At 35.5% G+C, this 22,911-nt stretch overlaps 1 protein-coding gene across 3 annotated transcripts in view; it reads left to right on the forward strand.

The window, feature by feature from the left end:
- LOC149065784 (histone-lysine N-methyltransferase 2C-like) overlaps positions 1–22,911 on the forward strand; it is a 385,748-nt gene that overhangs the window by 7,928 nt on the left and 354,909 nt on the right. For 2 of the 3 annotated variants that reach the window (XM_089253606.1, XM_089253607.1), the window contains exons 2-3: positions 3,078–3,431; positions 14,085–14,147. In XM_089253606.1, coding sequence (XP_089109732.1) covers positions 3,097–3,431; positions 14,085–14,147 — 398 coding nt within the window. In that variant the 5' untranslated portion in view covers positions 3,078–3,096. The remainder of the gene's footprint in view (positions 1–3,077; positions 3,432–14,084; positions 14,148–22,911) is intronic. The other variant, XM_089253608.1, reaches the window with a different exon arrangement.

Raw genomic sequence — 22,911 nt, forward strand, 5'->3', positions numbered from 1 at the left:
CAACATGTGAAACTGGCAACGCCTTCACTATAACAAGTTTTGCCATCTCATCTTCAATCAAGAGAGTATTTTCAAACATCAGATTTGTACTGAGATATATTGTGAATGTGTGAATAAATGAGTAAAATTATTTATGTATTGCTCTTATGGGATGCTGAGCAGTACTTTAGTTTTGCTATGGAATACACACAATTTTGTGCAAACCAAAAAATTTAGAATACAAAAATTAATGTTAGGTATTTAATAAGTATATATAATAAATTGATACATATATATACAGTAGACTCAGTAACTCGACACCCTAAAAGCATAGCCAAACATGTTGATTTAAACGGATGTCTAGTTAGCTGGGTTTCACTTTAAATTTTTGTCCAATCGTTCTTATAGACATAATTATACACATTCTAACAATTGTATTAAATAAAATGTTAATGCTCATTAATTTTAATTCATGGTGGTTTCAAAATAGAATCAAAACGCATAAAAAAATTTATCTCATGAAAAATAATCAAATATATTTGCTTGTTTTTCTTTCCAAAGAGAAAAAAAAAAATCTTCTACACTATTCAGTTTATTCTGCAATTGTTCTGCTTTTTCCTGACTGCGTATCACATCTAACGTTTTTAATGCATCATGGAGAGATGGTGCAGACACTTCATCTGAACTTTCTGTGTGATTCTATTTCTTCGAAACATGAAGCACTTGATTCTAGAATATCGTCTTTTTCTAAAAAGTCCAGAAGTTAGAAAATCAGAGTCAATATTCACAAATTCATCGGCAATATAATCACCAATAGTGCTATTTATGCTTTCTCTATACTTAATCTGGGAGGAATCTTCGGAGAAATAATCATTTTCCACACAGACTCAGAACAAAAACCAGCAATGACGGAAGCAGTTCCGATTCGTGGCATTCGTGCCGAAGTTCCATGCAGAATCAATCATTTCAACTGCATCTAAAACAAATTTTTGCATCCATTCTAACATTCACAAATAGAATAATTCCTAATTTCCTTTATTGAGACTTTTTACGAAATCATTTGCTTTCTCTTGAATGATAATGGGATTGAGTGAGATCGAGGGATTTGAACCATAAAAAAGTTGCTTCGTCTACATTGTTGAATTCTGATTTCTTATGTGTTTTCTGCTTGGTTCATAAGAAGATTCAAATGCTGAAATATATAAAAAATTTCCCTCATTTTTAGCAAATGTTGAAATGGTGCTTCCATATTCTTCGGAGAGTTCACTCTGAGTTTTTCCTGGTTCTATTCTTTTGAAAATTTCAACTTTTGGTTTTAAATTTAAAAAACGAAGTTCATGTGGAGCCATTGCATTCACGGCTACAGATGCTCACAATGACAACCAAATGACATTCAGCGTCTAGCCAGGTTTCAGCTTTTTTTCTTTTATTCCTTTTCCAAGAAGTCTTAAAACTGAGTTCTGCCGAAAACAGACAATATTAAAACTCACAATAGATAAGATTTTTATCCCCATTAGATGCTGAAATTGTCAACATCCAATAGGGATCACACCCCACTTTAGGGATCATCCACACTTCTTTTGACCATGAAAATAATGAAAGACCTGTTCTGTAAATGCCACTAAAATGATAAGCCGGCCAAGAGGCTTCAAACATGCACGCCCTCCCACCCACAGCGCATAAAAGGGACCAATCATATAGAACAAAGAAACAAAGGATTATTAAAGTACCCACGGACAACATCAAAAAATTCTTAGAATGGTAACACGGGCAATTGTAAAAGCCAGTCGTGGTAATGGGACAAAAATCGTAGTCAACTTGAGCGGAGTTAAACCAAACATGTGTCGAGTTAGAGAGTTTCCCCTTCATTGAAATTAGTATTAAGTTTTTATTGAGCGTAAAGGGGTGCTGATATAGACAGATCCACATGAAAAAGGAATCCTATAAGCTCCGGCCTATATTAAAGTCTCAGACGGATTGATTTTTTTAAATACGGGAGGTAAGCTGTGCACATTGTCTAACATCCTGAGATTTTTCGTTGTGTCTCTGGGGTCTAATGTCTCCGATCCCCCATCCATTCAAAAGTGAAGACTCCAATCCTCATCTACCCAATCAGAAGCTGCCACATCACAACGACGAGTTTGATCTTTCCTCGCCTTCAGCAAAAAGCGTCAGTGGATAATGGTCCTCCAAGGAGATTATTTCGTCTCCTTGCTTGTTGTAAACTGCACTGAAGATGTTCACCACAATAGTGGATTGAGCGTCTGCTTCAAAAAAGCCTCAAACATGGCATAAGAGACCAAAAAGTATGAACTTTATTATAATATTCCTCATTATTCTCCAATTTTTACATTTAGGAGAATAAGACTAAAAATATATATATGACATTATAAAATATTAACTAATTAGTACTGTAACAAGGCTGTTGCATAATTCAATTAACTCTCTAATATAACTTATATTTACCCACTGGAAGGACTATCAGTCCCTTGGGGTCGTAGAGCGTCTGTATCATCGTAATGTTACTTTTTGTGGAGTTTATTGTTTTGTGTTCTCAGTTTGATCGTATGTTTTATGTGTTGTGTTCAGTCCAATTAATTTAAAAAAAAAACAACTCTCGCCTTGCATCTCTAACCCCCCATTTGGCACGGCACCCTTGAGAATAAGAGGTGAATTTTAATTATCTTGCTGTATTTTTTGAATGATTTCAAGGCATTTTGACAGCAAGCCAAAGTACAATGCTCCATTGAATAGGAATCACAGCTTTATTACTACTTTCAATGTAAATTTATCTTTAAAAAACTTTAAAAAATATCAGGCTAGCATAATGAATGTCCTTTTTAGAAATGTAGAATCACTATATCGTCTGGTATGAAATGTAATTAAAATTCAACTGTGTAAAACTTGGTTGGAAAATCTGTAGTTTTGTTACTATAATAAGTTAAATACAGCTACAAATTTCATTGCACATGTAAAATGAATAGATAGTAGATGGACTTCGAACAAAAAATAGCAGTAAGTTTTATATTTTCTTCAAATCTATCATTTTCATCTCTTGAAAACATTTTTTTTTTGAATGAATTTTGTTATATTTTCAGATGAAAGATGTGAAAGAACATGGAAATAGACAAATGTGAAATTGCAGAAGGCAATGTCCAGGCTAAAGAGCCAGAAGAGCGAAGCCTTCGCTCTTCTGCAGAGCGCATTCGCCTCAGTCTGTCTTCACATTCACAGTCTACTTCCTCAAAATCAGATCAGGCTATTGCAGCAAGTGACATCACAGACAAACAGGAAATTGAACATCAGGTCCCACGAAGACCATCAATTGATGCTGATATTCATGCCATATATAATTTTGATCAGTATTCTCATTCATCATCCGTCACAAAACGAGGAAGGGGTAGACCTAGAAAAGATGGAAGAAATCCAGTTCAAGTTCATCATAGAAAGATGTACGTATACATTAATTCAAAGGTGTACGATACAATTTTTTTTCTCAGCCTTAGCCCTCTAAGACTTTTTAATGTCATCCTGGTCATCCACCTCTACCATTAATGCTCCATTCTGCATTTGCCAATGATCTCTGATCCTTGCACCACTTTTAGTCGGATTGTAACTCATTTTCAAAGAATCTAATGTGTTTTCCTCAACTTTCCTTGGCCTGATTACTATCAAGTTTCTTCCTGTCTTCTTTTTTTTCAGTCTGCTCCTTGACTCTCACTTCTGTGTAGGTTTTGGGCTCCCTTTCCTCTTTTTCACTTTTCTCGTTTACTGTGAGGTGCTGGTTCAGGACTTTAATGACCATCTTAAAGACCTCTATCAAGGCTTCTTTAACTTTAACTGTTGCTTCCTCTACCTCAAATGTTCCATCTGACTCCTTAATCTCTGCCATCCACCTCATTATGCTAATGTGGTGATGGTATAGTCGAACCAAGTCGATTTCTGTAGGGGTCAACATCCTCTTTCTCCAGCGTATTCACCTCTTTTTGAAAGGATTTCTCATGTGAACTACCTATGTCTCTCATCATCTCTCTATGCATTGCTACTTCCCTTTTATATAGCTCAGAGTTTCCTTAGCTCAAAGGCATTGGCTTGTCTTTCCAAGCAATCCCAAGTCGTGATAAATAATTTTGACAGTGTTGTGTGGATTTGTTATCAGTAAAGGCCATTGACTAACCTCAATAAAAAGTATGGTTGCTGGTCACCAAAGTATCCCCTCAAAGACAGACAACACCTTCTCATCCTTTCCCCTTGCTAACATTTGAGATTTATAGCTTTAACTGTACAAATTAATTTTTCCCCGCTTTCACCCCATTTACATGTGCAATGAAATATCCCAGGAAGTTACTCGTAACAGGGATTTTTGCTGCCACCCCTGTACATGGCGTTTAGTTTATGTCGGTATTCCCCCTCTTCTTTTCGGAAGTTGTCGCTGGTTACGTGGGTTGAACGGAAATGGTTGATTCAAGATGGCTGACGAAGGATTTTACAGTAGTTTTCGCGGCGCAAACGATTTTGGGAGAGGAGGGTGGAGTCACCCACCATTATTCCGCAACGAAGATGGGACTCTTTTGATGGATCTTAGTCTTTCCTTTTTTCCCCCCATGAGGAAAAAAGTTGCCATGCAGGTAATAATCACCAAAGCGACCCCCAATCTTGCACATGTAAATTCAGGGTGTCTACCAACACGGAAAAGTCACGAAGTCCTGGAAAAGTCACGGAATCAGAAAAAGGTCACAGAAGTCCCAAAAAAGTCACAAAATTTGAGTGAAGGTCACAGATTTTTTTGATTCTCCAGAAATATTTTTTTCCCTAAAATCTAGGCTTTAGAGAAGCTGCGGCATTCAATATTTCTTTTCTTCTCTCTTAGGTTTTATTCATTCTTTTTTTGCCCCTGAGGGATGGATTGGTGAGTAGCAACAGAAATGAACAATGCCAATATATAGCCACCTTCCTTACATTGGGGCAGACATTATATGGATGGGGCAAACAAGCTATTTGTACTGGATGAACAAAAAAAGAACTTTTCTTTCTTTGCTTGTCCGGACCTTTAAACATCTGTAATATTCCCCCTAATAAAGCAGCGTTCTCAGGATATATTTATAATTCCTAGAGGAGGGGATCCTCTTGGGAACAATATTGGTTTTCTGTAGAAGGACATGATCTTCCCCCCACATCGTGGAGCAAGCCAGAGTTTTCACTGAGGGCCTCTGTAGTAAATTTATAGCATGAAGAAACAATGATTGTGATTATCCGGGGCCTTAGGGCTGCAGCCCTGTCAGCCTCGTCCTTGTGGGGGACAGGCGAAAGGGCACCAATTTTTTCCCCTGCAAGAGAATTTTTCTTAATTAACCATTTTTTTATTTATTCTGATTTCTTCTATCTTTAAAGACTAGCTATAGTAGTGAACGACGAAATCGTACAGTATACGCATGCAACTGAACGACATCGGACTTGTTCGCCATTGATTATGTTGCGACTTAACTTTTAGGCCGAATTTAAAGGAGTAGCGCAGTGCTTCCAAAAGGATGTGTCGGGGCTCCTAGGAGCATCGTGGCGTGCTGAAAATATGGATTTGTGCGCACAAAACCTATGCGTTAAAGCCCCAAAGCAGAATATGCCGAAGTCTGCGACGTACGTCGCAGAACAATCGGGAAGAATTTTAAGAAAAATGTAGAAAACACTTATGGGAACTGCAGAACATTTCCAGTCAGTCAAAGGCTCATCGCAGAACAATGCAAAACATTTTGCTTTGGGGCTTTAAAGTAGTTCTTTTAAAGGGTGAAAAAAACTGCCAAACTTCTTGGGAAGCCGCTGATGAACCATGAATTACGCAAGGGAAGCAGCTGACAAAAGAGAACCATTGAAATACTGTAACAAGCTTGCGATCTAGACCGGGGGGGTCTTCAACCTTTTTTCAGTCGCGAGCACTACCTGTACTAATCATCAAAAGAAGAGCACTCTTGCGTCAAGTTTGACATACGAATGCATGAAATCAGGATGAGTTTAATAATTGAATGCAATTTGCACAAGGTGTTTAAATGAAAAGTTGATCAAAGTTGATCTCATGAGCACCAATTCTGACGCAAGCATCGAGCACTCTGGGTGCTTCGGGGAGCACCATGGTGCTCGTGAGCAACGTATTGAAGATGCCTTATCTAGACTGACACTTAAGCATGACGATAGAGCAAATAACAAGCGTCTAATATTGGATTTCGAAAAATGTGAATAGGAAAAGGAATATGTGAAATCCATCCTTCAAAAAGGCCCTTGGTTGGTCTAGTGCAGTGTTCCTCAACTGCTGGGCCCTGGCATCCGCCAAACTGGGCTGTGAGTGGTTTATCGCTTTATTTTTACCCATTTATTTCCCATTAATCTTGTGTATGCCCAGTCCTTCCAATCAAGGAAAAGAAATCAACAGTGCCACGGGATTCCAAAGGCTGGAAACACTGGTCTAGTGGCCCACATCTTGCAGTAGGGTCTTTTAGCTGAGATATTTGGCAGTCTCAGGCCAAATTTTTCACGGGCCCCGTATAGTGAATTTATAGTGTGAAGAAACAAAAATTACAATTATCTCATTTAGAGTCCCCGGGCTGGATCAGCCCTCTACTGTGCTTTCCTCCGAATTGGAAAATCGGCTGGACGATGTTTGTGCCCTTTAACAGTGGTTTCGGTTTTCGTATATAAGAAACATTTCTTCTAATTTTTTTATCTTACCTGCGCCAATACATTTTACCTGCACACGTTAATGCAATCAGTAAAGAAATGGGCTCGCTCTATTAAGACAGCGTCTTCTTCTGATGCACATTCCTGTCTGGCGATGAGAGTTGATTCCGATGGCAAACTTTTGATTTCGAAAGTCGGCGCCGATCGTTGAACCAACCAAAGAAACTTCTCCATCAATCACACTTTGCTCATTCAACGTCGTTCAGGTCTTTTGCTTGGTTTTGAGCCCACTATTGCTATGCTCCACAACGCTGCTGTTGTGCATATGGCTTAATATCGATCAATGGTGTGTTCAGTAGTTTTGCATTACAGGACGCGTTTTCAACAAGCGTGGATGCGCCAACATAGCTTGCTTTGGAATGCTGGATGACAAAGTATCTAGTTGTGGCCACAGTTTTGTCGTAGGTGGCGAAAAAACTCCAATACGACAAACATTGATGGGGGTGGGGTCTGGGGTTGCAGGACGTATATACGACTCGCAAGGTCGTATGCAGGAATGGATTGCATTGAATATTCATGATAACCTGAGGGCTTAAATGATTTCGCAAAGTTTATTGAAGCCATGGGTGGGGATAATGGGGGTGCAATGAAGACTACCTCCCCTCCCCCCTGATTAAAAAAAATTATTGGCGAAGGCAGAAGGTAAACATTAGCCCCCCCCCCTACCTTGTTAGGGAAACAACCTGTATCCACTTATGCTTTTGTGGGGGGAAAGGCTAATGGGGCTTGAGTTCTTAGGGTCTAGTTTCTATGGGGCTATAGTGTAAGGATTCGCTATATTGTACATGTTGATTTAAAATACTTTATAATATGAATTTGTCACTATTAAAATTACTATTGGTTAAACTTAACTATTTACATCGCAGTCGAGTACAAACACATCCGGACATTTAGAAGTCTCGACTCTCTCTCTCTCTGTTGGTATTACAACAGAGTACTTACATATATAAGTATGCACTCGCAGCATTCAGCGGCAATCATGGATAACTAACGCCCCCAAAGCAGAATGTGCCAAAATCTGCGACGTTCGTCACAGAACAATTAGTGCTACTGCAGAACAATTTGGAAGAATTTAAGAAAAAGTGCAAAAAAACACTATTACATGTATGGGAATTTTACCGCAGAACATTTCCAGTCAGGAGGGCTCGTCGCAGAACAGTGCTAAACATTCTGCTTTGGGGACTAACACCATCTGCTGGATTGATGGTTGCTATACAATAGTATCGCTACAGGATGTTGTATTTAAATCAACTTTAAATTTAAAAGTTTTTAAAAATTTGAAACAAAATTCAGGTCTTTTTTGTTAATTTACTGTGTTCCCCCTTTCATTAAGACCCTCTATTTTATTAACCCAAGCCCCCTAGGTGGTTGCTACTCACAATTTGGGAACAACTGATGTAAGAAAAGTCCAGGGTGGCTCATTTTGTCGAATGCAGGGCTCCCTCTCATTCTATTTTCCCTACTTCTTGGTAAAATGTTCCACCTTATCCTATGTTTCTTACGTTTTGTTAAAATGTCCCACTTTTTTAACAAAATCGTATCGGCAAAATTTGTATAATTGATTTTAATTGAGAAGGGAATCGTGGACATAATGCTAAATAATACAAATGTAGTAGATTTCAATTAATGATTCTGCCAAAGCAAAAATTGTATTGTTTTTAAGGTTATTTGGAGGCGGGGTGTATGTGGATCATTTGGTGGTTTAGTAATTTTTCATTTTGCTTAAGTTTGAGGGTTCTACAAATAGAGTAGTCATTAAAAACTTCTGCCTGGTTGAAAAAAAATAATTTTGTATTTACTACTTCATGTGTGGACAGTAACTAACATTTATCTTTCAAAATTATGGTGCACATTTTGTGTATAGGTGAAACAACAGTTTGCATAACAAAGCAGTTGGGTACATAGACCTATTCTAGGTTTTGTGACTGTGTCGTTTGTCAAAAGCAATTACACTGGCATTGGACCACTAAAATTTAAACAAATCCTTTTTAAAAGGGATGGACAATGCAGTAAAACCATCTGGTCCACCTTGACTTATTTATATCAAACCTTGTGTAATTTACACATTTCGCTTTTGGAAGTGGTATAGAAAGTGTCATTCTTAAAAAAACTTACATATCTTCATAATTTGCCGTGTGTATTGTCGAAGAGAGTTGACAGACTGGACTGTGGATGACTCCCAAGAAGGAATGGAGAGCAGAAAAGAATTATCTGTGGTTGCTAAGACCCTATTTTATCCAAAAATTTTTTTTTTTTGTAACCAAGACATTTGTCATTTTGTTTTGGCTTGAGTCAATATTACAGGATACTGAAATAGTGTGCTATGAAAAAAAAAAATCTTGAAATTTTTCAAAAAAAAAAATTTCTAGAGATTTTTTTAAATTATGCCATGATTATGTTGTCTAAGGGGGGGTGTATCCTCCACCATCCTACTTTTTCTAATTTTTAGAGTGAGAGCCCTGCAAATGAGAAAAGGTCACAGAAAAGTCCCCAAAAAGTCACAGAATTTTGCTTTTGGTATTTGGTAGACACCCTGAAATGGGGCTTTTTATGTCACTTTCTTTTTTTGTCATTTGAAGCCATTCAGATTGAGACATCGATCGTGGTTACCCCACTTGAAAATAAAAAAAAACATCCAACCCCGCAATCCCTTTTATCTTCCTGTAGAATTGCTTAAAAACAGGAAAACCAGGGTTAGTTGTAAATGGTAAATTTTCACACGGAAGGGATTCATATGCACAAATTGGCCAACATAAAGCCATAAAACTTCTTTTCTCAATCACTTGCAGGTGGTTGGAGGAAAAGGACAATTAAAATTAAATTTTTAATTATTAAGCTTGGGGTGAAAGGAAAGAGTGTGTTTGAATTTAGATAGCAGAGAACTTCCCTCTTTTTCAGAAATGGACAGACCCCACACATAGAATAATTTAGATAGCTATGAATGCTATAGCACATTAGAAATCACAACAGGCCATAATCTTAACCATGTGTTTTTCTCATATCTTCTACATTCATCTCCCATGATTCCATTTCCTACAAAACAGTATTAGGATTTCATAGTAGGCAAGACTGCTATATACAGGGTGATTATAAAAAAACTATCCCGACATATGGGCCCCTAACTATCATACCATTCACAGAAACTGAATGAAATTTTGGCATAAGGTATTTTGATGTATGCGCTCAAGAATGATATGGAAAACAACAGTGTCACTCTAACAGTTACGGTTACAGTGAAAAAATTTCGAAAATATAAAATGGCAACACCAAGTTTTCTGCATTGGAATGTGATCTCCATTGTGAAAAACCCTAAATAGCGTTCGAATGGCAACTGTAGCATGAAAATCACCGGCAGTAGATAGGCTAAAAGTGAGGACAACCAATAAGGACAGAGAAGCAGCATAAAATAAAGCATTTTATTGTGTTTCACAAATTTTCCACATGACCTTGTGGAGGACTAATCGGGCTGGGATCTCAGCCGAAGAAACGGTGTGATGAATGAAACGAACATTAATGCTCTGGTGCACGGCAAAGTCCTTTTTACTTTTCCCTTGCCTAGCTCCGGGGATTTTTGTGCTACAGGTGCCATTCCAATGCTATTTAGTGTTTTTCAGTATGGAGATCGCATTCCAATACAAAAAACTTGGTGTTGCCATTTGATATTTTCGAAATTTTCTCACTGTAACCGTAACCGTTAGAGTGACACTGTTGTTTTTCATATCATTCTTGGGCGCATACCTCAAAACACCTTATGCCAAAATTTCATTCAGTTTCTGTGAATGGTATGATAGTTAGGGGCCCATATGTCGGGATAGTTTTTTTATAATCACCCCGTATAGTACAGTTTACATAAACTGGAAGCCCCATCTTGCTAAAGTTTTTTTCCCTCTCAGTCTATTCCTCTCCCTATCTATTTCTTTCCCAAGAAATATACATCTATCTATGTATATCAATAGCAATATACCAATCTATGCTATATAGGTATAAAAGATTAATTAAATTTTCAACAAATATTCCCCATTGATTTTTTTTTTTTTTTTTTTGAAAATCTTTTCCATTTTAAGTATTACTGTGTGCTAACAGTAATTTTCCAGATTTCCCAGGAATTTTTCTGGGATTTTGGAAACAGGAAATAGCAAAAAATTCCAAAGAATGGGTGGATGGGAAGTCCCGCCTGGAAACCCTAATTGGGGATATTAAAATGGCCCATGGACACCTATTTTTTGGCTGTGATGAAAATTGTCTAAATAACAAGCTTCATCCATTGAACAAACTGCAGAGAACCTGGCCTATCATCATGAGTCGATCTAGTACCGCTAGACCACTTAAAACTGTGTCAGAATTTTGCTAAGGTGGTGGTGGCAGTGCATTTAGGTATCCAGAGTAGTGTATGTTAGGTGTTCCAGTGCTATCATCTGTCCAAGTGAGAAACTGGTATGAATGGGTATTGTTATTTGTGGGATTGAAATGGTAGAAGCCAAGTTGCTTTTATGTGTGAAGACTCATTTAAAGGGGAGGCGGGTTTGCATTTGTACCTCAAAAATCATGGAAAACCGGAGAATCAGGTGGGGTTTGAACTCTGCTTTCATGATAATCACATTCTCACTGCTTTTAAAATATTTTTCTTTTTTTACATGAGTGATAATTTTCTGTTGTAGATTTTATGCAGGAATTCCAACATTTTTTTGGGAGTACAAACTATAGCTAAATTCATTTTGACATGTGTTTTCCATAATCTTTAATATATTTGCATAAAAAAGTTCATTGCATGCATACATTGAGTAAAACATTGACAATTCATAGTTACTTTTGTAATTATCTGTTGAATTAATTTAATTATCTGTGGTTCTCTATCTGGTATATGGTTTTTTGTCAATGAACAATGGGTATAAACATGCCTAATTCAATTTCTTTTTGCAAAAAAAACTTAGATTTTCATGCTCAATTTTAAGATCTTAATTTATTTGATAGAAATTGTTATTTTCAAAAGGGAAAAAATAGATATATATTATAATTAGGGTGACCATACGTCCCGTATTTCCTGGGACAGTCCCGGTATTTTCTGTATTTTTGGCCGTCCCGACTTTTTGGCAAAAGTGTCCCGGTTTTTCCCGTATTTTACACGAAGTCTACTTAAATTTTTATTCTTTATTGAAGTCAAAGATTGAAATTACTTTTCAACTAATAAACTATATTATGATAATTACAACTATAAATGAAAATATTAATCTCCCACATTTGTCTTGGTGAACGTTTTTTTTTGTGAAATTCATTTTAATCCACTGCAATTTGCAGTGACGCTTCATTTCCCGCCATTGTGATTTTTCCGTAGTTTTAACAATATTTGGCAACTATGCTCGGTTTTGGCATCCTTTTTTGGCGATAATTGGCGATGTCCCGTATTTGGAATCTCAATATCCCGTATTTCCCTCGAGGAAATATGGTCAGCCTAATTATAATTTGTATTAATAGTTTAAAGGCCGAACTATGAACAAAATCACTTATTGTTGTAAAATTTAGAATTCGAGGGCCTTTTGCATGCCTATACATAGATCAACTTTGAAATTTGAAGAAAAAAATTTTTTCTTCCTTTTACACGATGTTCCATAAATGGAACATTGGCACTTGAGAGGTGAAAACAGAAACCGGTATCACACTCACGGTATATTCTCATGATTTTTTATTTCTGGAGTACTGTTATCACACGAAATTTTCTATTTTCTACTACAAATTCAAATTCGCAACACATATTGATTTTTTTAACATAAAAATGTGTGCTAAAGATTCAATTTTTTTTCTAATGTCTGTAATAAAAGAAGGAAAATATCTTTGATGGACCCGTTGGTCACACTGGTAGCATTTAGTGTTTACTGCAAACCACGTCGCAGACACACTATAATGTTCATCAAATGACCTGGCATCTTTTTGCAGTTGACAACGTGGACCTGGATGAATAATTAACCCCTCCTTCGTTCGTAGAAGGTTCATTGTCACTTCTCTTTGGAATTCCAAATGCGAAATAAGATCCACTACTCGCAACTCTGAATGAATTTTCCAACATGCTATAATGGTCATATGGCAAATCTTTTACAATGGAATCCAGAGCTAAGGTTTTAATCCGATTCTAGGAAGAATTTTTTTTATCCCATGCAATGGTTTTTTTTCTTTCTTCGGATTGCTCAAAACTGTCTTGTCTTTTCTTGAAACGTTCTCATGAGTTGCACTTTTTCTGCCCTACATCTTTTGAAGAACACGTTTCCAATACCTCATCCTTGTTGTTGCAAAATATATCTAGCATTCCACATACATCAGTTGGAACTAGATCATTTTCAACACTAACATCTTCATCCATGATGCTGCTATTTTCATTAGCAAGTAATTGGCATATATCTGCAAGTTATAAATATCCTACTAGTTGTGTATATCTAAAAGTTTCTAAATATCCCACAGCTTCTAATGTGAGATACCTTTTGGACATGGTTACATACAGCTGAACATAACGACTATCTACGATTACCGATCACGATTTGATTAGTCTTTGGCTCACAAAAACATGTATTTCTAAGAATGCAAGAATGAGAAAGTACTCAACCAATATAAATATAAACAACTCACGCCAGAAATCACATTCACTGTGTCATATTACCCAGAATTCGCCTCTATACACATGTCGAACGATGACAACACCCTGGACTTTCGAACAGGAAAATCGAAGCAGCGCACTGCACATTAGATATCTCTAGAATCCCCCTCTTGAAAGGCGAATGTTCCATAAATGGAACATGCATATTTGAATGCACGTAGCTTGTTCACGTGTAACAGTACAAAAAAAATAATAGATTTACTTTGATTGATATATTAAGTGGTAGAAAAACACACTAAATGATTTTCAATTTACTTCAAAATTAAAATTTTGGCAAATTTGAATCGAAATAAGGAAAAATAGCCCACACACACACACGCAAAAATGTCAAATTTTAAAATTTTGTCAAAAAAGTTTATATTAACCTGAAGTTTCTGAATTTATTTCAAAAAATACTTTGAACTCTTTTGTATATACAATAAAAAACTGGAAATATTTGATTCAATTTTTATCTGATATTTTTGCAAATAAAAACTGTTCCATTTATTCAACATTGGCCTTTAAATAGTTAAACACAACCAACTGCGTACATCACACTGTGATTATGCATTCTGAATGACACTAAGAAACATTGATTCTACTCATCTACTTATTTCAGTTTTTCATTTTTTTTTCAGGATTATATGTCAGGAAATCTTTTTTTTAAGTGACTTCTCGTGAATGAATATCCTTGTGGTTTTGTATTTTATGGACTAACTTTTATTTTAGCTATTAACACACATGCATATTTTTACAGGCTCAGGGGAAGGGGACGACCAAAAAGAGAGGAATATACCAGTTCTATTCCACAGCCTAAAATGTAAATACGCTTAATCTCTTGTCTTGTGCTTTATATATGTACACACACACAGCCCCATGGCAAAAAATATATCACTGTAACCCATAGTTTCCCAAACTTTGTTTCATCGCCTACTTTTTCATAATTTTTTTTCTCTCATCCCCAACTCAAGCAAAACCCATAGAATCCTTTGTTCCACCTGTAGCTTCTATCGCCCCCTTAAACCTTTCCATCACCCCCGGGAGCGATATTACAGACTTTGGGATACACTGCTGTAACCCTTAAACAGTACAAATACACTCAAACCTTGTTAAGAACGGTTTTGTGTTAACATGGTTCAACTGTAGTCCAAAATATAACGTCATATGAGCAAAAAAATCCATTTTTTAGAAGCAGTTTAACATTTGGGGAAACTAGGGTGACAACTGCGCAAAAATTCAAGGGTTTCTGTGGTTTTATCTTGTTAACAGACCAATTTTTTTAAACATGCAAAGTACCTCGAATCAGAAAAAATCACAGAAGTCTATATCATAATCATGCACTACCTATCATCATTTTTGATTTTAATAAGGTATTAAATATAAGTAAGCTTTTTGTTAAAAAAAACACTTCTATAAAAAAAAAATGTTGAGACATCCAAAATTAAGGGAAAATACAAGAATCTCCCATAAAATATAGATCTCCCTAGGTCACCTTAGCTGTGTATTATTTGCAACTTTTTTGTTCTAAGATGTTGGAATATAAATGAATAAGTTGAAAACAAATTTATAAAAAAAAAATAACATGACATATAGATGTGAATGGAAGAATATCTTTCTGAAAAACTGTGACTGACAACCACCTTCCTCATTCCACAAAATTTAATAATTAGTAAATAGAGTTTTCACATGCAGATGATATTGTGACATTTTTTTCTCAAAGAAGAAAATTCACCTGTGTGGATATAGGTATATAGAAATTCTTGTATATAGAAACGTCCTCTCCACTTGTCAATACAAGATTCATCGAAAGACTGGTTATTTGTGGAGATGAAGATTACAAGGAAGAAAATTCATCACTGCCCCCACGGGGACAGTGTACTTCCTTGTAATCTTCATCTCCACAAATAACCAGTCTTTCGATGAATCTTGCATATGTCTTGTATTTATGCATGTGGATCTTTAACATGAGGAATCAAAATTTTCATGCTACTAAGCATCATTCAGTTCAGAAACGGAGTAACACTCATTATATATTTATTCTTCCTGTTTGATCAATGGCATCAATGAACATCTCCCAATCAAAGAAACTTCTTTTCTTTTTGATAGCCACTTCCAAGACTTCTACGATTTAGCCATTGCACTACACCTGAGTACAAACTATGCTCTCATTCAATACTTATTCCTAATTTTTAACCAGTCAACTGTCCAATTAATTTCTCCGAGCGTTACCCGCAGTGCCCACTTTTTTTTGAAGATGTGCACGCTTTTTCCTTTTTTTTTTTCCTTTTCTTGGAAGTTTGAAATATTAAAATATTTTTTTATAGCTCGAATGTGTCGAGACATAATATGACACCTTAAAAGTGGGGAGGGGCGGTCATAATGTCCTGTGACTAAAAGAAACGCTGTTGATGGATTTATGTGGAACCATAGTAGTTGAACCTTTCCTAAAATATGGTTTGTACGGTCCTTGAAAACCTTGAAAAGTCCTTGAAAAAAAAAAGTTAATTTTCAAGGCCTTGAAAATCCATGAGAGTCCTTGAAAAAGAATTTTTTTTTAAGAATTCTGTGAGAGTCCTTGAAAAATTTGTGTTTTTCGAAATAGTTTTCGCCACTTTTTTTTTTTACTCTGTCAGTGGCGTCCTTAAAAAAGTGCAAAGCACAGGGAAAAAGCCTTAGCAGCCAATAACCCTGGATAATTGGATTTAAAGCATGTTTTTTCCCATTATTCTTAAGCCGGGTTTTCCTAGGAGCAGGTTTTCTGTGCCGCGTGCAAAGTGAATTGCCCAGCGTGACACGCCGTCCACTCACCTATAATAAGAAAACAAGTTTGACTGTTTTCCTAGAGAGCGCAACAATTCTCACGGCAGTGTTTTACGTCAGGTGTAATTGGCTGACTACTTCTGGAGGAGTCAAATGCATTGTGCGCCACTCGTTTTACCGATCTTCTATTCATTTTTTTTTTTTTTCACTTCCCTTCATCGAGCTCGATGCTTCCCTTCAAACTGGAGCATGCAGATGACAGAGTAGCTGATGCGCCATGGGGTAGGAATACACAAACGCGTAGTGTGATTATGTAACACGTTTCGCGAAATGATCCAGTTCGGTTCATGCGCCGCCAAAAACCTATGTTGGAATGTTTTTTTCCCTTTTTATTCTCTGTGCACGGGGAACTGCTCTGCCCGATGCAATATGTAAATCGCCGCAGCGTGCTCTCACGCTCACGGGAACTCGGCTTTATACCGTAGGCTGGTTTTTTTCCGCGTGTATGTCGGGATTATTTTTTTTCTCCCTGAGATTGCCAGTTATTATTTGTCGGCCGTTTTATTTATTTATTTTTTCTATATGATCGTAAATGATTTTGTTTTTTTTCCTTGCAACTTTTATGGAATAAAAGCTAGAGTTCAAAATGAACTTCCGATCGCTGTTTTTTTTCTTCAGCTCAGTCGGCACACTCTGACACCCAACAACCAATACCTCCTTCTAGAGTAAAAGTCCTTCTGCTCTAGAAGGTATTGCAACAACCCACTTCTAGGAAAATCCGGCTTTATGGTAGCATGTATCCTGTGATCGTATGTAGACGTATTTGGAGTCGTTGGAAGTCATTAAACTTCTGTACTAGGTATTTTTTGTGGAGGACTTCAGAAATCAATATCTTAGAAAAAAAAGTTTCATAATTTTTGCCGAAATAATTTCAGCCTTTCGGTCCGTAAGTGAGCGAGGCTTCCTTACAGATTCATATATGCATATATACATTAGATCAGTCAACTTCACCTTTCACGCTGCCCCCCCCCCCCGTAAAGGGCTTTTGTACAAGGTTCTTTAAAGAAAGAAAACAAAAAATGAGTAGCACAAGTGTGTGTACTTTTAATTACTTGTGGCTGAAAAATCCCTTCTATCAAGATTGGTTGCTGAGTGTGCCAGACAAAAATGCCACCAAATGCAAGCTGTGCTTCAATGGGTGAATCGGCGCTAAAATCCATTGAGCTTATATTACTGGAGGGAGTATGGCGCAGGACCATAACTAGGATTTTTGTATTGTCTTGCCGCCCCCACCAACTCGGAATTCGATAATTTTATAACAGTTTTCATCTAAAAATTGAAACCCAGATCAGCCCCCCCCCCGCACCCTCTAGTACCGACGCTGGTATGACGTCAGTGGTCTACGTTATTCCTTGGAAGATCACGTGACGCGTTGAATGTTGGCGCATCTCCGTTATTTTTTAATGGCATCCATAGTTGTTTAAAGGAGTTTCAAACAATAAATGAAAGAAATTTCAGTATCGATGATATGATTCCAAAATTAATGAGAGATAATTCCAAAATTAATGAGAGATAATTCCAAAATTAATGAAAGAGATAGTTCCAGAATTAATGAAAGAGAGAGTTCCAGAATTAATGAAAGAGAGAGTTCCAGAATTAATGAAAGAAAAGAATTACAGAATTAATGAAAGAAAAAATTACAGAATTAATGAAAGGAAAATTACAGAATTAATCAGAGATAATTCCAAAATTAATGAGAGAGAATTTCAGCATTGATAAAAGAGATAATTTCAAAATTAATAAAGCAATAATTCCAGAATTGATGAAAAAATTCCAGAATTAATAAAAGAAGTTATTCCAGCATTAACAAAAGAAATTTTTTCAGCATTAGTGAAATAAGTAAATTCAGAATTAATGAATGAAATAATTTAATCTTTTTCTATCTTTAGAAGAGTTTTTTTTTTAGTCTTTAAAAGAAAATTAAAAATTAATTGCAATATTTAGAGACTAAACTACGTTTCAATGAGGAAATTGACAGGCACGAACTGTGTTATTTAATGTGTCATATGTTTTGTATGATATATATGTGTATGTGGCCTCCTTTATTCCTTACAGATGATGTGAAATAAAGTAGGTAGAAATGTAATCTCTGAAAGTTTTAATCAAAATGAAATATGCGCCTATTCATGCGTGAAAAAAGTCCTTGAATTTTTAAGTTTTACCTTGAAAAGTGCTTGAATTTTTTTTCGTTAGAAGAGTACGAACCATGTAAAAGATATGTGAGTTTTAAAACAGATGCATCTTCGCAAGGGAGTTGGAAATTGAAACAAAAATGATGGGGATGCAGCTTTGCAAAGCATGACAAAGATAATAGTAATAATAATCTCAGATCTTGAAATATAATTGTGAACTCCATCTAGTGATGAAATAATAAAATAGAAGGATGGCTGTACAGAGATGGCAGCACATGTATGACAAATTATTTCGTCATATCTATGTGAAAAAGACCAAAAAGTCTGTGTCTGCAAATGCCGTCGTAGGCAACACCATTACGTATATCAGTGATGACAAATGTCATCTTAACCACTTGACTGGTGAAAAAGACCGAAAAAAGTCTGCGCATCGGCAAATGCCGTCGTAGGCACCAACATTACGTATGGCAGCGACGGCAAATGCTGTCGTAACCACCAACATTACGCATGGCAGCGACGGCAAATGCTGTCGTAACCACTTGACTGGTTAACATGTTTATTCTATGCACTTGAGAACTGAGAAATTCCTCTAATCTTTCAAGACATTTCTATCTATGGGATTCCCAAGTTTCTTTACCAGATTAAGTGCTTGCGGTACCTTCTATATCATAATCAAAAAATGTACTTTGACTGGTTTTGTGAAACTTATCTACTTGATCTCTGTTTTTGGTTTTGGTCCTGAAACAGCAATAACTAATAAAACATGTATATAGTCAAGCTGCCTATACCGAAATCAGATATTACAAAGTATTGGTTATAATTTTTTTCCCATCCCAGTGAAACTGTACCAAAATAATGTTGGAAATTTTCCTTATAAAGAATTGCCATATTCTTAAATATCAGATATTATGAAGTTTTTGGCAAGAATGGAATTTTTTTATGGGATTAAATTCCATGAAATCAGAAGTTCTCCTTCTCACAAGTAAAGTCTGAATGTGTTGATGGCTATCTCTAGCCATAGATAGCTGGTTCTGCTCATTCCCAGAACCGCAATTTCATTTATGACAATGTTTCTCTGTGTTTGTGAACCCCAGGACCATTATAATGTCTGTAACAGTTTAATGGATCACTTGAAGCAGTGATTCTCAAACCTTTGCCACCTGCAGCTTCTTTGCCTCAGTTACCGTTTACCTACAGTTTTCCAGAAGAGTGCTTTGATGTGGTTTTTTATTAGACTAAACAGGTATGCATCAACATTGATGATAGCTTACTATTAATAAAGGTTGGCAACCTCTTTAGGAGCTGCAATGAACACTTTGAGAACAACTGGCTAACAGTTTATGGGTCTAATATTTAATTCAAGCCTATATGAAAATTGCACATACATGAATGATTTTAATTTTAATCCTCAAAGCAGAATGTTTTTCATTGTTTTTCAGCAAGCTCTCAGCTGACTACCTAAAATGTTCTGCACTAAAATGTTTCGAAAAAAGTTTTATTTGTGGGAGAGTTTTTTTCTTAAAATTCTTACCTAGATTGTTCTGCAACATACATCAGTTTCAATATTCTGCTTTGGTGATTTTAATCATAATTATTTTCAAGTCTGTCTGACCACTTGTTCTATCTCAGTGAGTTTCTAGTTTGTGGACCATAGGTTATAAACACTGGTTTAAGCGGATTCCTCTGATTGAACTCTAGATTTATAGTGTATTGGTTATAATATGTATACCTATATCAGATAAATTATGTATATTTTTTATATTCCCATGCAATTTTATTATACCCGGGTTCCACTGTTTATTGATTAGAGATGTAAATTTTTTTTTAATATTTTGAAGAATTTTCTCATGAAGAATATTTGGTAACATTCTCTGGAAGGGCTGCAATAATAAATAACTTTATCTTAAGGATTTAAATTGAAAATTTATACCTGAAAAACATTTATAAAATGCTACATGTGTTTCAAAATAAATTTTAAAAAATTGATAGTAAACTGATTACATTAGTATAAAGCTATTTTATGTATAATTTTTCTGTAAACAAAAATGACTGGCTATGTTCAACAATTTTTTTTACATTCTCAAAGGATACAGAATTGTGTTTGTGTTCTCAGTGGGCAGCCTGACTCTGTTTATTCATTATAGTTTTCCCATTTTAGATCAAGATATATTTTTTGGCATGTCTAAAAGTGTGTCTCCCTCGTACAACACGAGTCATTCGCTGAGTCTTATTGTAAAGTGTATTAGAATATTAGTCTGCCAAACTGACAATCAGTATGGTTGTCGAAGCATTTTTTTGAAATCAATGAAAGTTTGTAAAATTTTCAACTTGACTCCTGAAAAATGAAGAGAAAATTATAAAGGAAATCTATGACACTAAAACCTGCCTGCCATGCTTCAGATATTTTTGATAATAAATTTTCTATGATGTGAATAAAGTCATGTGTTAAGTAAAGATGAGCATGAATCAGAATTCATTCACCTCTTGGTACCTAGAGAAGATATGCACAATAAGCTTACTGAGGTTTGGAACCAGCTAAATGGGAGTCTATTGTCACAGTGCAGTGTGTGAATTTTGTAAAAAATAACAAAGTCAAGCACCAACAGACAATAAAGCTCATGCGTGTATAAAAAGTTCAATGAAACTGGATGCTCCAAGATGGGGACTCACCGCATTTTCTTGGAGATGTGCATGAATACCTAAATGCTGAGTTTCCTCTTCATTAGATTGGACAAGTTTTGCAAAATGACAATCTTTTCCTTCCATAGCCCTCACGCGGCTTAAACCCCTGTGATTGTTTCTTTGTATGTGGTTATATCAAAGATCATGTGTTCATACCCCTCTGTGCCAAATGATTTAATAGATTTGCAAGAATTGCCCTTGCATCCACTAGCATTCACTGTGAAATGTTTGGATGAGTATGGCAAGAACTTGCAAGATTGTATTTAATTTTGGTTTGTTATGCGTTTTCAATTAGAATGCTTTACTTAAAAATTTTGGAACATTAAGCGCTTCAACACTCGTATCAAAAGATGGTTTAATTGTTAATTTTAATCAGTGCAGAACTTCTCGATTTCCTGTTGAATCTATTGCCAATCAATCCACATTTTCTAAATTTAATTGCTATAGGGCAATCTTTTTTTTTTACTGGAGACTCATTATTTCATACTCAGCCATTGTTGTTGATCATATATTTTTTGCCAAGGGTTGTGTCATTAACAGCTCTTTCGTATCATAAAGATCTCGCATGCTTTTTTTTTGCATTCTTCAGATTTAATGTGTTTATCAGTCTGATTTCACTATTTATTCATATCTAAAGATTATCCCAGAAATGTAAGTACAGTTACTTTTAAATTATATCCTCATATTTTGAAACCCTTTTTGACAATTTTCTTAATATTTTCCTTTGAAGATTTTTTTTTATAGAATGTATCAATTAGGTATACAGATTAAATTGGATATTTCATTTTCAATTAGCCCAAAAAAGACAAAAAAAGCAATTATTTACTAAACAATGAATATCAAACCACCCAGCCAACAAATTTACATAAGTCAGTGGTATTAAAGAAAATTTTTTCAAAAGTTTAATGAATTCTGTTTCATCTTTGCTTCGGTAGAAGGTGTTATAATTGATTTAACAAGTTTAATTAGTTATACCCGAATTATTAATTACAATACAACAAATTTAAGTATATCATTTAAAAATACACATATAGTGAGCTGAAGTAAAATCCACTAATTTTTAATTGCTTGAGCCACTCTTGGTTCAAATAAGTTCAAGTAATCTATACTATTTACTGTGACAAGAAAGTCTACAAACACATTGTACTGATGATTCCATTTTAATAATACTGTAACCACTTTTTTTGATTACATAGTCCTAGTAACGAATGCTTATTTGCTGTGGATTTGGCTTGATTAATTCTGATATTCTCTAGCATAACATGGGAAATTAGTATTATGAGTCTTGTATATCAAGTAATCTGAATTTACAGAGAACCTAGTTCACATGTTCCCCCCTATTCTTGAAAACCTCTTTCACCTATATTCATGCTTTTACTAATAAAGCTTTTTTTATAGCATTTTATTGATATTTTAGAGTTTTTTGCAGAGAAGACACAATTTATTATTCAGTCAAACCTTGTTAACATGAAATTCAAGGTTTTGCCAAAATTTTTCATGTTAATAAAATTTCATTGATTCATTTGACCAATAAGCATGGCAAAAAAAAATTGTACATTCTATTTGCTTAGTCTGAAATTTGATAGTGTAAATTTATATAAATATAATATGCTGAATTGATCAAGTTCTTTTTTAAAATGCTTTTTTCACAATTTTTAAAACAAAATTTTTTTATACCAGCAGCATCCAACAATTTTTTGAAAAAGTCTGTGATAGCCCATTGCTTCATTTTCTTCTAAACAATATCATTTCTTTAAAAAAATTCAGCGGAAAGCTGGTTTTGCTGTCAAAACATTGAATTATTTTCTTCAAAATTCCTCTTTGGTAGTGCATCTTCAAACATAGGATGATCCCCTGATTGCAAGGTTGTAATTTTGCCATTGAATTTGGAGGCAAAAAGACACGTTTTTTATAGCCTTCGATCCTGGAATTTCACGATGCATGCCACAG

This window comes from Pholcus phalangioides, unplaced genomic scaffold (assembly GCF_987345545.1).
Source record: "Pholcus phalangioides strain wild (caught in Gottingen) unplaced genomic scaffold, Ppha-v1.0 ptg000039l_1, whole genome shotgun sequence".
Taxonomy (NCBI): domain Eukaryota; kingdom Metazoa; phylum Arthropoda; class Arachnida; order Araneae; family Pholcidae; genus Pholcus; species Pholcus phalangioides.